This window comes from Poecilia mexicana, unplaced genomic scaffold (genome assembly GCF_051168715.1).
Source record: "Poecilia mexicana isolate PSO_F unplaced genomic scaffold, ASM5116871v1 scaffold_16, whole genome shotgun sequence".
Lineage (NCBI taxonomy): Eukaryota > Metazoa > Chordata > Actinopteri > Cyprinodontiformes > Poeciliidae > Poecilia > Poecilia mexicana.
This window is the reverse complement of record NW_028263385.1, coordinates 1,290,245-1,307,530: the sequence shown is the minus strand read 5'-3', so window position 1 is coordinate 1,307,530 and position 17,286 is coordinate 1,290,245. Positions and strand designations below refer to the sequence as shown.

General features: G+C 35.9%; 2 protein-coding genes across 2 annotated transcripts; both read right to left on the bottom strand.

Annotated features, from left to right (window-relative positions):
* Nucleotides 1-913: 913 nt before the first annotated feature.
* Nucleotides 914-7,404, bottom strand: LOC106908977 (uncharacterized). Its single transcript, XM_014975264.2, has 7 exons — nucleotides 7,134-7,404; nucleotides 6,834-6,899; nucleotides 5,947-6,054; nucleotides 3,548-3,742; nucleotides 2,980-3,134; nucleotides 2,743-2,858; nucleotides 914-1,971 (listed from the first exon to the last, which is right to left on the bottom strand). The coding sequence occupies exons 1-7, from the start codon at nucleotides 7,201-7,203 to the stop codon at nucleotides 1,824-1,826; spliced, it is 858 nt and encodes a 285-aa protein (XP_014830750.2). The 5' UTR covers nucleotides 7,204-7,404; the 3' UTR covers nucleotides 914-1,823.
* A 716-nt stretch (nucleotides 7,405-8,120) lies between these two features.
* On the bottom strand, nucleotides 8,121-15,983 carry LOC106908972 (C-type lectin domain family 4 member A-like). Its single transcript, XM_014975260.2, has 7 exons — nucleotides 15,785-15,983; nucleotides 13,274-13,354; nucleotides 12,029-12,121; nucleotides 11,769-11,954; nucleotides 11,513-11,673; nucleotides 10,173-10,291; nucleotides 8,121-8,588 (listed from the first exon to the last, which is right to left on the bottom strand). The coding sequence occupies exons 1-7, from the start codon at nucleotides 15,852-15,854 to the stop codon at nucleotides 8,441-8,443; spliced, it is 858 nt and encodes a 285-aa protein (XP_014830746.2). The 5' UTR covers nucleotides 15,855-15,983; the 3' UTR covers nucleotides 8,121-8,440.
* Nucleotides 15,984-17,286: the final 1,303 nt, after the last annotated feature.

Below are 17,286 nucleotides of genomic sequence, written 5' to 3'. Positions count from 1 at the left end.
TTCATAAAATATGTAATTTCTATGGAATCACTTACTTTCTGGAGAAGGTTTTTCATTTTTGATTTTCACTGTAGAATAACAATCGTCGTCCTTTTTGCTCTTCATTCTTCACAAAGAAAATAATAAAGACTTAAACATCAGAAAAATGTCCAGCAGCTGCTGGAGCGATCTCAGCATGTGAACTGGGTGGGTTCACTTCCTCTTTTTTAAAGTCAACCTGTTGGTGTAACATGTCACCACATTTGGTGTCGTGACAAATCAGGACTTGTAGTGAATTGGGAGCAGTTGCACTTTCATTTGAAGCAGCTTAATCTCAAGGTAGCTAAATATCTAGAAAGCTTCAACCACATGTGAATAATCATCGAATTGGCTCTTGCTTGCATGTTTCCAAAATTAGTCCTAATAATGAAAATTATATGATTTATTTAAAGCTTCAGTATGTAACTTTTATATATCAAAATGTTTTTTAGATATTTTTCAAACTGCCACCATGTCGTGACAGTTTGAGACAGATAATCAGTGAAAATATCGGCCCCCTCCGCCTCCTGCCTGGACTTCTCTTGATGTCTGAAGAAATGCACCAAAACAACCAATCAGAGCCAGGAGTAGTTTTATGTTTTGATCTAAAACAGTAAAATAATCCCTGGGGTTAAAGAGCAGCTGAGAGGAAGAGAAACAGGATGAACCTCTGGAATTATTTTACTTTTGTAGACAAAACAAATTCAAAGCATAATTTTACAGACAGTAATTTATTACTGAAGCAACAGCAAACCTGAAAAGTTATAAATATAAAAAGCAACAAAGACCAGAGGGAGTGTATATAGAAAGTCATGATCAATGGCTGAAATAACAGAAATATCTGAAGAGAGCAAGGGCTGGAAAACCAAACCACACGAAGTTAATACACCAGACCTGCAAACAAAGGGATTTTATTGAACTTTTTCAACAATGAGTTTAATCACAAATGATGCATTTAAGACTGCAACAGTTTGAATAAAATCAATTAACTTTGCTTATTGAAAGCATTCAATTCATATTAAATGAAAAACACATTCTCTGAAAACAGACTCTCCTTTAATTACATTGAGTTAAATAAGCCTCTGATTTAATATTTATTTTATAAATTATGCTTTGAATCAACTGATGGTTTGAGTTTATGTTAAATATGTTTGACAGCAGAATATTTACATGAAAACTAATGATAACCAGGTTGTTTTTGTGCGTTGTAAAAAACAAACAAAAATAAATAAATGAATGAGCTCTTTGAAATAAATAATTTAATTTCTATATTTGTCTGGACTTTTACTGAACATTTCCAGCTACTGCTGCTGCATGATGAAATAAAAACAGCAATAAGTAACTAAAACTATGAATAAACAGAACAAATGATCCATAAGGCCTTTAAATTAATAATACTTCAAACTAATCTAAAACTAAACGATGAGATGTTACATTTAACAGTCTGTCCATATGAGCATATAGGAAATGGAGACAGTTTAAAAATCTTCAGCTATCCTTTAACAGCATTTAAGAGAGGTCTTTGTGTTTTTATTTATGACATTTACCAAAAATTGATGACAAAATTAATTACAGTTGAAACCGGAAGTTTACATACACTATAAAGTATATTTTTTGATTCTTTACAGGGAAGATTGCCTGAAAAAAAATCTCACTCGTTATTCAAGTTGTAGAAAATATTTTGGTAATCGTTATAGACCAAAAGAGGAAAAGTTTATTCTGATTTCACATCAGACAGCGTGACAAATAATGCATGTGTGTTTTTATATAGTGTATGTAAACGTCTGGAATTTATAAGAGAAGAGTTAGAAGGACCAAATAACAGCTTCATGCTCACAGATGAATTTGTTCTCAAACTTCTCTTCTGCTGTGTTCCAGTTCTCTGTGAGATTTCTCTTTGGGATCAGAAGTGCAACTGGACCTGATTTTCCGAACGCCTCCTTCACCCAGAACCTTAAAAACAGAATCATGACCTCATTCAGCAGCGTACTGACATCAAACTGACAACTGTCAGCAACTAAATGTTTTGTCAAAATATGAATAAAAAGAGAATTCAACAGAAGCCACACATGTACCAAATGTATTAAAGATCAGATTTTACACATTTAAATGTTCTTGTTTTTACAGCTGCATCAAAAAATATTCTACACCAAAAACAAGTTAGGTTTTGGCAAAATATCTTCAGGTCCCACAGTGAGGACAGACTGAGGACTGAAGGTCTCCATGCCTGAACTCAACCACCTGCAGCACCACTGACCCAAAGGCACAAGAAAACCCAGCTGCAGTTTGCTCATAGCTATAATAGGGAGATAAAGAACTTCTTGAGCCTGATCAGACATCTGAAGCGCGTGCTGAAAAGAACACCCTGCCCACTGTGAAGCACGGCAGGGACCCAATGATGCTCTGGGGCTGCTTCCCTTCCTCTGGAAACTTGCAGAGTGTGGAGGTCAAGATGGATTCAATCACGAATCAGGTTATCCTAGGAGAAACTGTCCTGCTGTCTGTGAGGACGCCTGAAGCTTGAGGAAGCCCAGTAAGCTTTGACATCATTGGACGTCCAAACAGAGCAATGAACCCAATCATGTCCACCAAGGTTTGGTTTTAGAAGAAGTCCTGGAGATCCTGGAGTCGTTGTCACTCAGTACATTTAACTCTTCTACAATCTTGACAAAATATATTTACATTTTTACCTAAATATGTATATTTTTAGATCGTAGTTCTTACCCAAGAGTGTCTGCATGTCCATCCACCCAGGTCCAGTTGTTGTTAACATGTTGTAACCCCATCCAGTATCCGTGGTGAATGTCATAGTAGCATTTGGTGTGATTGCTGACAAATTTCTGTGAGCAGATTATTTCAGATTTTTATGAACCTTCTTACTTCAAGCCATCAATTTTACATGGAAACTTCCAGATTTGTTTTAAATTCTCATGTTAGTGTAGAGGTGGTGTCAGATTTTACCTGCTCCTCCAGATCATCAATAACAACCAAATCTGCATGTTTGTCCTGACAGAACGTCCGACTTTGTGTCCAGGATTTCCAAGGACTCGGTTTGTCGTAAAACAGGTAGCATTTTTCCTGAAAGAGGATCCAATCTGTCCGGCACGGTTCACACCCTGGATCCATTAGACAAGAGGAAAGAGCAGAAAAAAGTGAGACTTTGGTAAAATAATATGAAATAGAAAAAAAATAGAATATAAAAAGAAATTCCTGTCTGATTACTTAATGTTTTAAAAGTCAAAGTAGTTCAAGCAAAGACTTCAGGGCTACATTGCAATTCAATATTAGAAGGTGATTAGATTGAGCTACCTGTTGAGTTAGAAGTGGCGTACCACAGGGCTCTATCCTCGGTTCACTCCAAATAAAAACAATATTGTTTGAAATCAAGGCTTCACTGTAAACCTGTTGCTGATGAATCTTTGATGCCAGCATTTTACCTAATGGTCAGGTTTGTTTTAAACCACTGTTAAGATTTTTCTTTAAAGTAACAATGATCCAGAGTCTCAAAGTTAATCTAGAATATTAATACCTTCATCAGAACAGTAGTCTTTTACAGGAAAGTTGTCAAACTTCAGGATGAATCCCAGAGTCTTATTCAGGTCATCTCTCTCTCGGCTCAGCTCCTTGTTTTTGTTCTGCATAATTTTATTTTCCTCAGTCACTCGCTCATTTTCTTTGATTAGGTTATTGATTTCTGTCTGCTGCATGGTCGTCTTCATGCTCACTGTAAAAACATAAATTAGTCAGAAAGTCATTAAATCTGTATCAGAGAAGCATCAACACATTACATTTCTCTCAGACTCTTACAGGACATCAGAAAGTATTTTTAGTATTGGAAGAAAAATCAGCTTTATTGACCAAATTGAGGAACAAACAAAGAATTTGACTTCAGTTTTCAAGCCTGAACAAAGTTCAGTCATAAACCATAAATACATGAACTTTAGAGAAACAAAACAAAAATATATTTATGTATTTCAAGAAAATGCCTTGCTTTATAAGAAAAAGGAAGTAAAAAAAAGAAAGTTAATATTTGATTTAATTGTTAACTTTTGCTGTTGATTTGCAAGAAGACGGTCCAGAGATTGAATCTCAACATAAAGTCTGTAAGAGCCAAAAATGTCGCTTTGTAATATTGTTTATTATTGTGTAGGATTATCGTACACTTTTTGTATATTAAGATATTTCCTTCACAGTAAGTGTATTTAGTGTATTTTTGTGCGACATCGCCATCTAGTGGAATTACTTGAAACATCATATGAAATGTGTTGCGTGACAGGAGATCAGAAAGAAAATGGATGTGAAGAAGTTAGTTTGGCTCCATACATGTTTTTTAAATTGTTATATGTGGAATACCGAGCAAGACTGAAGAATTTTTCTGATATCTTCTCAAAGAGAAGGTAAAGTTCACCGTTCATCGGACTTTGTGTGGATTATTTAGTATTTGGATCAGAAGCGAAGAGGTAAAAACCAAGCTAAGCAGCCATACAGGATGGAGGTAGCATGTTTTCCTGATGTTTGTGTGGATATTCTCCAGGTAATCAAACCTTCTTTCATGGTGCAAAACATAAATGTTGGGTTAATTTAATGCTCTAAATAGGCAGAACTGTGTGCATGGCGGTGTTCTGTCAGATCAGCCTACATTATCAGATAATCCTACGCTTAGCTCTGACATGTATAAGCAGTCATTACCATACGATTTTATTTAATCAGCAACATAGAATCATGACGTAGATCATCATACACTGTTAACAGTTATATGGCATCCTGACTTAGCGGTTAAGTAGATTAATGAGTTTTACACGGGTGTGTGTTGTAGATGAATGCAGCTGCAGCCAGACCTGCTTTAAATACACTTTGAAACCACGACAACGCATGTATATTCATCTAGTTATCATATTATGTGATATTATAGACAATTTAATGACTTATTTTCGTCATAACTTGTTGCGTATGCTGAACTGACAACTCCAATGACGGTCGGACTTCTTAATGCGCATGCGCGGGCATGCGTACTAACTGCATGTAGGCCATCCTGACAGCGTATGGCTATCTGATAGAACACCGGTTTCTCCTCTTTACCTCTGTAGCTGCGTTTCCAATATAGATGTGTGCGAATCTTTGTTGATATTCTGCTAATATCGACCCCCACCCCAAAATTCGAAGTTGCACTGCTTCCATTAAATACGTTAATACACGTTAATAAGCTTGTTCACCCGATAAGTCATTAAAAATCATGGCAACGACAAATGTAAACAAATAAATGAGATTTATTCATTTGTCAGTCATCAGAGGAGATGTTGGCGTCTTATTCAGGCGTTAAAGAAACAAACTCCTTATGCTTGGCAGCGGCTACGGTTTGGGGAAAGAACTTTGGATTCAACACGTTTGAGTGACACACAACTTTTTATGAATTGCAATGCCATCAAAGCCCTGGTGGAGCCAGCTGCACATTGTCCAAACAAGCAAACAAATAAAAACAAACCATCCTACCACTTCCTGATTTCTTCTTTGTTGTTTCTGCCAGTGGTAACATCCGGTTTCCACTGCAGTTTTGTGAAGTACATCTATTAACATGCGACTGAAAAGCCACTTCATTCAAGCCCCAAAATGTTTTAATCTAAGTTTCTGTTTCCATTAAACACATTTTTATTGATTTAATGTAAACACAGTTAGTGTTGCCCTGTGACGATTTTGCCACATTTTTATCTACTTGAATTACATATTTTTCATAATATTATGTTACACATTGCAATTTTGTTACGTTTTTAATTTATATGTTTTAAACTTATTTTTCACCTTACTACTTGAAATGTTGTTTGCAAATGTTCTTTGACTTGATTTCAATTTGACCTGTTATTTACCCTGAGGCTGTCACAATAACAGTTTACTTCTGCTAAATGAGGTTTATTCTGCTGAGGTGAAACTCACTGTAGACGATGACGGCGATGCTCACAACCAGCAGGACACAGAGAATCCCCAAACACACCAGCATCAGGCGAGAGTCACAGAGAGCTGCTGTTTCCTCTTTCTCTTGACCTGACAGAAACAACGACAACCACATTAATAACATTAACATGGTTATTATTGTGGTTTTCAATAGCGTTTATTTTTGTCTACAGTAGCAAAAGTGTCAAATTTAAGCTTCTGCCTTAAAACTCGCTAATAAAATTTAACTTCTTTGATTGAACCTTTTGACTCAAAGTTAGATCACAATTAAATGTTGCGATAGTTTTAACCGTTTGTTTCCTCTTCCTCTGAAGTACATGTTTTACTCTGCTATTTTAATTTAATTTTATCCACCTTAAAACCAAACGTGACACAGTGTGTGTTTGTATGGAGGCCCTGAAGTGCAAAACTCCATCAGCAAATCACACAACTGCAAATTTAAGAACACAAAAACATATTCAAAAACACGACATTAACAACTACAAAATAAAAAAAAATTAGAAAACATTAAACACAATTACAAATGAAAATACAACATACTTTTGGTTTGTTGAAATGTTTTGCATTTCAGAGCCACCGTTGCTTTGCATCTTTTTTTACTTCCTCTTCATCTTCCTTTTATTCTTCTTTTACATTTATTAAATATTTATATTAATATTAATGTTACTAGTTGCAGATTTAGAAACAAGACCTGCATTCAGTCTTTGGCTGGTGTCGTTGTGCAGGGAGTTTTAATGTTCCCCCTGTTCATGCGTGGGTTCCCTCTTTTGCTCAATAAACTCGTCTCTCTGATTGTCCTTCAGGATTTGTGTGTGCAGAGAAAAGTGGATGGAGAAAAACTCAGACGGATGGATTATAGTTACACCTACTGGTTTGAGCAGGAGCAGCTTTCTTCTGTTTCACTTCAGAGTAAACGGTTGAATCCTCCTCAGTGTCTGAAGCACAGAAACAGCAGATGATTCACTTCATCCTCACAATACAGGAAAATTATAAGGCACAAAATACTGAATGAATTTTTGTATGATAATAAGAGATTTCACTGATAAAATAAGATTAAGGCTTATTACATGTAATGTAATAAGAATCCAGTTTTAACTTTCTAAAGAGTTAACAAAGCGCTTTGCGTTTTGTTGCCTCCTAAACCTCATGAAACTTGTGGAGTCTCTTACCTGTCGGAGAAGGTTTGCTATTTTTGATATTGACTGTAGAATAGCAGACTTCGTCCCCGTTGTTCTCCATCCTTCACACAGAAAATAACTGAAAACTGATCAGAAAATGCCCAACAGCCGTTGAATCATATCAGCTGCAGCTCAGACAGGTTCCTCTTCCTCTTCACATATTTTACAATAACCTCAGAGTCTGTGGATGTTTTATTGCTCAAACTGTTCTGGGAAACCTTTCCTCACCGCTGTGATACAACAAGCTGACACATTTCAACATGTGCAAAGCTGCTGGAGTCAAACCCAAAGGCTGTTTTCACACCTGATACTGCGGTAGATTCGCTTTGACTGGGGACCAAAATTTCAACATCTGTTACATCTTCAGCTGCTGTGGTTCACTTTAACACTACACTGTGTCAAACGATCCAAACTAGTTTAAAAACCTGTTCCCCTCCTCGCCTGTGGGGGCGCTGCCCCAAAAGCTACTGAAGAAATCGACACAAAACCTCTGAAGAAAAGATTTTAGATGAAGCAGAGTTCACTTTTTGGTCCGCATTAGAGTTGATTCCCTCTTAGGCCACATTTATTTCTTAAGATGTTTGTTGTGTTTATGTCTTAGATGACATACTAAATAGACGATATTTTCATAAAGCAAAGTAATCAAATTTTTGTAGAAAAGTAGTCTAAATCATCATCGATCCAAAACATAAACAGGGTCTTACACAGTTGCTGTTTTAAATGACAGGTGATTATTTTTGAAACTTTAGTTTTAGGACTTTAAAAAAAAACATTTTTAATTAAAGAATAACACTTTGTCTTGCATCTAAATACATGAATGTTTTAAGAAAAAGTTATTTGCAAAATCAGAAATTATTTGCTATATTTTTGAATTGTGGACCAAGGGCCAAACAAAATCATCCAGAGGGCCGCAAATGGCCCCTGAGCCACAATTTGGACATCACTGTGTGAAAAAATGATGAGAAAATTTCAGAAACATTTTTTTTTTTAGAAATTTTAATTGTTTATTTTAAAAACAAATAAAATGACAGATTTTCCAGAAACGTTTAGCATCAGAAATCCTGTTAGGATGGGAAAACATGCAGAGCTAAAATACATCATCAGTGTCTGCAGGAAACAACGGAGCTTCATCTTCTCAGTATAAATTATGTGCCTGGTTTAATATTTAAGCACAGAAATAAATCCAGAGATCCTGTCTGAGGCGTTTCATCAGATCCTTTTAAATAAACAGGAAACACAGAAAGGTTTTAACAGTTTAAGTTTTAAATAGTTATAAATACTGGTTCAGTTTGTGGATCCTAATCGGGTTGGATCAGGACTCTGGTCTCACAGATCCAGCGGTTCTTCATGTCGCAGCTGGTTTTGGCCCAGTTGGATGAATTGTTGAGATGCGGGTTAATTAAACCACAGGAGAGTCGATTTCCAGCTTCTTCTGTCGACCAGAAGCTGAAGGAAGAAAACACATGGAGTCACTTCGGTTCTGCTCAAACCTAAGAAACTTCAACCGGCTGCTTGTTTTAGGAAGCCAATCGGAAGAGATTCCTTCTGTAACGCTGCATCTCTTCAGCACAATGAACAGTGTTAGGGCTGAAACCAATAATTATTCTACTGATGATAAATTGGCACATTCTGCAGATTTTTCATTTAACCACTAAAGCCTTTTAATCCATAACTAGAAATAAATTAAAATGGAAATAATCAAACTATCAAATTCATTTTGTAAAGAAGAAAATGAACATTTTGTTGTACGGATGCAACGATCCACTTTTCTCACTTCCGATGCTGATATCTAAGGTTTAGTATCGGCCGATATCGATCCAATACACTAAAACTGATCAATTAACTTAAAACTTTGAAAACACAAACATAAATTTATAAAATTTAAAATTCATTTGATAACTCTGCACCAGTGCAGCGCACAAATAGCTTCATAAAATTGGTCAAACATGTAGAAAATTAGGACTCAAACAGATAGTGGAAATAAATAAACAAAACAACGGGTTGACTGGGTTGGTCAAACGTAAAAATAAACTGCAACAAATCTTCTTTCAAATGATTCATAAAGTGCAAGTAGGAAGAATAAATATATTGTAAAATAAATAATAAAGCATGTCTCTCAGAGCATGAAGCATAGAATTAGACTGCCTAGATCTGCCTTTATGATCGGGAACATTATCACTTATAACCAATCTAGGATTTTTTATTTGCACCTTTCAGATGTATTGTACAGTTTTGGCTTAAGTTCTGCTCTGACTGTGTTGTTCCAGAAACAGTTTGTTTTTTTGAGTTTGTTAAACATTAATCAATTACTAAATTAGTTGACAATGACTCAGTAATTATGTATTAATCTGATTGTTTCAGCCCTGAACAGTATTAATAATGTAATTAAAATAATTGAGACACGGATGTAGTAATTGTTCCAGTTTATGTTTTGGGTGTAAACATGATGCATGTTGTAAATTGGTGTAAATGAACTGAAATCGATTGAAGTTGATTAATTTTCCCTCTTCTGATCTGTTTGGTGAAAATGTTCTTACCTTAATAACAAACAACAACACTGAGGAGCCAAATTATCCTAAACTTGTGCAGTCATTTTCAAAAAATAGATTTAAGCAAAAATTTTCTTAAAGGTTTCTGCAAAAGAAGAAGTTTACTTGTATAAATGTAAATCAAAAAGTCTAAAAAATATATCATGGTCATAAAAAATAGTTCAGCTTGATTTACAGAAACACTGGGAGGTGTTTGACCCGTTTAATTTATGTGTGTATGTGTGAAAATGAGGCCTTGCAGTGCGTGGTGAGACCACTTGGCGGCAGCACTGCTCCGTTTTACAGTTTGTGTTTTATTTTGACGTTTGCGGTCCAGTGAAGGAGCTGAACGATGGAAGTGATTTCTTCACTGCAACCTTTCACCTCCTGCTTGTGAAAACTACTGAGGGTATTTCTGGGTTTTCAGTGACTCCTGCAGGTGAAAAGGTTGGGAGGAAATTAGGAAATGCTGAAGTTTTTCTTCTGTTTGCGTGGTGCTTACGTCACAGAGAGGTTCCGGCCGCCTGACCACGTCCACATGTCCTCCGTGTCTTTCTTCAACCCGATCCAGTAGCCGTGCTTTTTATCGTGGTATATTTTTGTTTTGTTGTTTATAAATTCCTGCATTTTAAAAGAAAGAAGATTAAAAATCTCATAACAACCACAACAACAACAACAAAACAAAACAAACAAACAAACAAAAAAACAGGATGCCATTTATAAAGTTACACAGTAAACAAATTATCAGCAAAATCATATTTTCACCATATCATTACTACATTTATAAATTTAAGAGTTCCAAACTAAATATTTAATTCACAAAAAAAAAAAAAATGATTTGAAAGTTAATATTTAGTTAGCAAAATAAATATTTAATTCAGAGCTTGTTGGGATCCTGAGGTTTGTCATCTTTTCTCCACTAGAGGGAGCCTGAGACCTTCCTCCTGAGGGCGAGTCGGCGTCTGCACACCTGTCCTCCATCTACTCATTTGGAGGCATATAAATGGAGGAGGATGCTGACACTTCTCTGCCAGAGTGTTAGCCAGTAATGGTACCGGCTTACCTTGAGCTACTTCTACCTGGATTTGTTCCCAGATTCTGACCCTTCTTGTCTCTGTGTTCCCAGCTACCCTGGTCCGGAGTTATCAGGTCATCAGTCAACCCTCGAGACGGAACCCTCACTGCCTTGAGTCTTACCTGTCCGTCCTCTGCCGCCGCCTCTGATCTCAACCCTCAACCCGCTGACCAGCCTCCCCTCAAGGTCCTCTCCCGGTCCAACACTCCCCCTGAACAGGTATATCTCCAACCTCCGCCAAACAGCAAATTTCCTGGGTCCTGACTAATCATCTCTGTCCTCCCCTAGTTGCCCTGAGATCTGCCAGACGAACCAAGGATCCTAATTCTCATTGTTTGAATTCACTGTAAATAAATCACACTATTGTATTTCCTGTCTCTGGAGTGTTTCTGCATGTGGGTTAGAAAACTCGACACCAACATGACAGAGCTAGCTATTTAATTTGGAAACTAAATATTTTGCTCAAACTTAAACATTTTGATGGGAACCAAATGTTTAGCTTCCTAACTAAATACTAATTTGAAATTTAAATATTCAGTTTAGCTTGTAAATTTAATATTTAATTTGGAAATCTTACATTTACAGATGCAATAACAGGATGAAAATATGAGTTAGGAAAAACTGTTTTTCTCTGACAGGCTAAATAAACCAAAACATTATTAATTTTTTACTATGTAACTTTCCTAACATCATCCCATATAAAAATCTATTTGTTTTCACTCTAATTAAAAAACGTTGGATGTGATTTTTATGGTTAAAATCTTTACCTGCTCCTCCTGGCTGTCGATCACCGCCAGCTTTGCATTCTCTTTCACACAAAACTCTTGACTTTGCTGCCAGGTTTTCCACTTGTTGCTGTACTCGTCTTTTGTAAACAGGTAACAGTTTGACTGAAACATCGCCCAGCCGTTCGGGCAAGGCGTACACTCTGTAAAACAATAAAAACCACGGATTAAAAAGATTAAGATGCTTAAAGGATTTAAAACATTGCAGAAATGGTCTATTAAAATCTGTTTTTCTAACGTTTCTGTGGGCAGCGTTCAGCCGCAGGAAAGTTGTTGTATTCCAGGATGACGTCTAGAGTCCAGTTGAGTCGGTTTCTCTCTCGGTGCAGTTCTGCTGTTCGTCTCCGTAAAGCTGCACTCACTGCCGCCAGCTTCCGATTCTGCTTCGTTAAAATGCCTGACTGTCTTCTCTGCTCAGACGTGACTGCAGTCAGGTGTTTAAAATGTTTTACCTGCTCAGGTAGACGCTCAGACGGCCAGAGAAACAGACAGACTTACAGTAGACGCTGAGGATGATGATGGCCAGCAGCAGGATGAAGCAGATCATCCCCAAAAATGGCAGAGGGTGAAACTGAGCTCTCTTTTCATTTTCTATGAAAACCAGATCAATAAAAAGTAAAACATTTTCAGTTTTAATACATAGTTCCCACAAGTCTGAACTGGAAGTGATCTCCGCCATCTTGGTAGGCAAGGCAAACATAGCTGAATGTTTGAGACAACAAAAAGAAAGTATTTTAACACTCTTGACCAAATGTGCAAGAGAAATATATAGTAACAAAATGGCTGCTGTCGGGATCGACCCGCATGAAATGGAGAAAGGAAACGTTTTGACGATGTGGTTAACAGTGAACATGAAGACAATCAATGTTTATCAATGTTTCACATTTATAAAGGACGGACACACAGGTGGGTGGAGTACACAAAAATTATACTCAAGTACAAGTAGCACTACTTCAACATATTTTTATTCAAGTAAAAGTAAAAAGTATCTGTCCAAGAAATTACATAAGAGTATTTGGTAAAAACTCTACACCAGTACTGAAAGACTGATCAAATTATCAATCATTTAATATTTAAAACTTACATCGTCAGATGGACCAAATTCTAAAGTTAAATGGAAATTTTGGCATTTTAAGGACAAAAACGACAATAATTCATTTAAGTAACAAAAACAAAATCAGGCAAAATAATTTTTTTCCAAATCAGTTAAACTTTTGAAACTTCAAAAACTGTGGCATGTTTCTGTGTCTGGTGAATTTTTGGTTTTTATTCAATGGGTAGAAAATGCAGAAATGTTTCTCAAGTAAGAGTAGAGTTACTTCTTAATAAAATTACTCAAGTAAAAGTCAAAAGTACAGAGTAGTAGAAATACTCCTAAAAGTACATTTAAAAAAAAGTTGCTCAAGTAAACGTAATTGCGTAAATGTAACTAGTTACTACCCAACTCTGGATGTACGAACTCTGTATGAGTATAGGCTACATGTCCATCTTAGCTAGCAGATAAAAGCTACATTAGCTAAGCTAATTTAGCCAGTTAAGCAGTAAGTACTACAGTAAATATCGCTGATATTTATGGTATTATACAGAGGTGGGTAGAGTACTCAACAGTTGTAATGTACTTATTGTTTAGAAAGGAGAAGCGAGAGCTAGCTCTAAACTTGTCTTGTTTATTGTTGTCATAGCAACCGAAATGGCTGTCAGTTACGAAGTTCATGGAAATGTGACACACGGGAACAAGGTTACCTGTTATGATCGGATGTGTGTCCTGCGTCTTCTCCTCTGTCTTCACCTCGTCGTAAATTATTTCTTTAAGGCTCAATTTTTCTGAGGAAAAGAAAAAATCAGAAAACAAAACAATAGCATATAAATGTGTGATTTTTTTTATTTTTGCATTTTTCTGCCATTTACATATTTTTTGTTCTCTAAAACTTAAAATAGCTAAACATTATGTTTGATTTAGGGATTAATAACAGATGTGGACAGTAGGTGGCGATAATAACATTTAAAACTTTAAAGGAAGAACATTCTAGATCAGTGTTTTTCAACCCTGGTCCTCACCCCCCCTGTCCTGCATATTTTAGGTATTTCCCTTCTGCCACACACCTGAATTGGATCTCTGGGTGATTAACAGGCTTCTGCAGTACTTGATGGTCATGCAGTCATTTGCATCAACTGTTCTGGAACAGAGGCACATCTAAAACATGCAGAGCCGGGGGGCCTGAGGACCAGGGTGGAGAAACACTGGACTAGATAAAGCTTTGATGTAGTGATATGAAAACTCAGCCTTTCATTGAGAATCGCTTCCCAAAGTAATTTGAGTCACTTCCATCCAATGTCTGTCCCCATTTACTGCTGAAGCCGCTAATTTTAAACATGAAAATAAACTTGTTTTGAAAAGCAAAGTTACAAATAAATACATTCTAAAGGAAAACATAAATTTATTTTTCTTTCTGAATTATAAAGTATGAAAAAAAAAATCAAACTAATAAAGCAATGTAATTTAAAATGTCAGGTAAGGAGGCAGTGAGTGTTCAGAACTGTTAAGAGAGGAACAATTCTTGAACTTTAAAAACCTTTTGACTCGTTAAATCCTCTCTATGCCCAGATTCAGAAAATGCTGTGCGCAAAGACTGAGATCACGCAGAGATAACAGCGTCACAATAATCAGCATTTATTCAAGACAGAATGCATGCTATCACCAGACAAACACATCACAAAACATCAGAGCACAAAGAACACATAAATTTACCTGAGAGAGAAAAAGACAAAAGATGGAAATGACAAACAAAAAGCAAAGACATCTTTGGAGAAGTTGCAAGAGCAAAATCTAATTTGTTACTCTGTGTGGAAAGTTTTATCTTCTTTTCTTTAATTTATTCAAATAAGGCATATCTTTGCTCCTCCAACCAGGAGCTATCTCTGACCCTCTATCTGAAGCCAGAAACCCCTGCTGTTTTACGGCTTTTCACAGATGAGTGTGAAAAGCTACAACTTCTACTGTATTGTTTTCCCACAGACAAAAGGCAGTTCAAACGATCCTAGCAAACCATCTGCTGTAACTACAGGTAACATAAAGGTCAATAGGCCAGAATAAGTTACTGATTTCATAACTATAATTAGGCCATTTGAATCAAGAGATGTTAAGTTTTAAAACTAGCTTATTTTAAATTAATTTTCTCAACAGAACCCAGATGTGATTAGAAATAACTCCAGTTATTGTTGGAACAGAAAGAGGAACTGCCATTTCTCGTTCAGCCTGCTTCACAGGAATGGTGAGCCATTTGTTTCTACGTTGCCATGGAAACATGACGTTTTACGAGGCATGACACTTCTGCAAAAGTCTTGGTCAAAGCTGCGAAATGTGTAAAAAGGCAAATTTCTAAAATACTTTAGAGAAAGAAGGCCAGAGCAGAAGAGAACCAAACCAAATGGTTTACTGTACAACAAAATATTACTGATGTAGATAAAAGGAGTAAATTTTTGCCAAAAAACAGAAATGATGATATTATGCTCAGAAGTTTTCTAAAAAAAAATACATGGACATTTGTCATCTCCAGAAGTCTAACATTCCTAAATTCAATTTAAAAATTCAATGTTGACATTAATTCAGAAATGTTCTTGAAAAATTTGGAAATTTCTGAGTTTCAGAAATTAAAAATTTCTGAGATTAATCTCAAAATTGTGGACTTCTCAAACTCAGAAATGTCCAAGTTTCTTCTGGAAAATTTGAAATTATTCTCAAAATGTTTGTTTTTATTTTCATTAAAATTTTCAACTTTTTAACCTCAGACATTTTCTTTTTTTTTGTATAATTTTTTTTAGATTAATCTCCACCTTTCTGAGTTTTTGGCAGAAATTTTTTTCATTTTTTAAATCTACTATGGCCCTGATACGCCGCCGTATGACAGTGAAAACAGTAAAACCTGCAGCTGGTGATCAGAGATCACCTGGACTAATTACCTGCAGCAGATGTTGCACCTGAAGTTCATTCACTGATGTAAATGGTCGTTATATTAACTATTACTATGAAGAAAAATGCAAACATTTTGCTCTGTAGTTGTGAAGATTATATAAGGAGAAAAATATTTTTTTGGTTTCTTGTTCTGTGTTTGAACAATGTGTATTTCTGCAGAGATGTTTCTGCAAACATGCGCAGAAACGAGAAGGAAATGATTCAGTTGAAGTTTTGAACTGTTGTGTTGAATGAAAATAAAACTGAAAGAAATAATCAAACTGGTAAAATAAAAACCTCACCTGAGTCGATGTGTGTGAAGACACCAATAGTCTTAAAAGTCACATTTGCATAATTCAGTTCTTCCTCCATGATTAAGAACCTACAAGAGGCAGAAAACTGTTTAATCTCCCAGAGAGACGAACAAAGTTAAACTTCCACAGAGACGCTTCAACGTCATTCTGAGTGTTTTCAGGCTCTGAGTCGACACAGGATGTTCACTTCTTCTTTTCAGACAAAGTTATGAAACCAAAGAGGGACATTTAGACCAAGTGTTCATCAGAGAAAAACTGGGAGGGAAGAGGCTGTTTCTGGTGACACTGGCCTGAAGGGAAAAGTCTAAACGGTTTGTGTCCAAGATGTGTGGGGTCTGCAGAGATGTGACCATTTTACAGACCTTATGATGATTCTCTCTGCCTTTGTTCCATTAAACTACTTTCCTCCATTTTATCTTTTCTTTAAGTGCTAATTGGTTGGTGGTCAGAGGCTTCTTTAGATGTGCTGCAGCACAGACCTCTAGATCCTTCCCACCTACAGGAGTAACAATATGTTAATCTATTATGACTCTTTGAAAGAACTTACTAACTGAGTTACTATGAAATCTAAGTTTGGTTGAATTCCTCGTAATAAATGTAAAAACTGTGATTGAAAGTCAGCATATGGGAATCTTTGGTCAGACTTTTCTAAGTTTAGTTTGATAGTTAGTGGCTTTTATGGTTTCTTTATAAAAGTAACTACATGGGCTTTCTTTTATAAACCAACTTTATATAGTTTTATAAATTTGTTCTTTATAAAACCTTGTAGTTTTATAATTACAAAGCAACAAAACAACTTTAGTGATTTTTTTTCTCATATAATATCTTGGTGCTGTTTGAGTTTACTGTGGATTTTATCATAGTAAATATTCAATGATCAACTTTATACACTGATGGCCAAAAATGAAAAAAGAACAAAGAAAAAGAAAAGAAAGTATCCTCACCTTTTTTTCCAGAACTTATACCATTTGATGTACTTAAATAACCACAGGGTTTAAACATGAATGACCTTTTAAAGTTAAAAACAGATTTTAAAGTTAATATAATCAGTCTTTAGTTGAATTGTTGAGTCATTTTCCTGTTTTCTCACCAGAAGCTGCTGCAGTCTCTCCTGCGGCTGCTCGTGTTTTTGGTGACACTTTGTCTCCTCCTGGTGGCGGTTTCCATTATTACAGTCTACCGTGAGATTCTTGTTTTCTCTTGATACCAGATTCACATGTAAAAATCAGTGCAGGTGTTTTGTAGAAGAGGATTTCTGCTCAGATAACCACACTGTAGTATATAGAGCATTTATGTTTCTCACTTTAAGATGCAGAACTTCACTTTTACTTTGTTTGATTTAATTGTAATCCGATGTTATGATGCATGATTATCGCAATTCACTTTAGCGTTTTCGTTTGCCTTTATTTCTCATGTCACACAAAATAAATGAGGGTTGTTCAGAAATGATTTTGTGGCAGTTTAACAGCACAATGCCGCAGGAGTCTGGT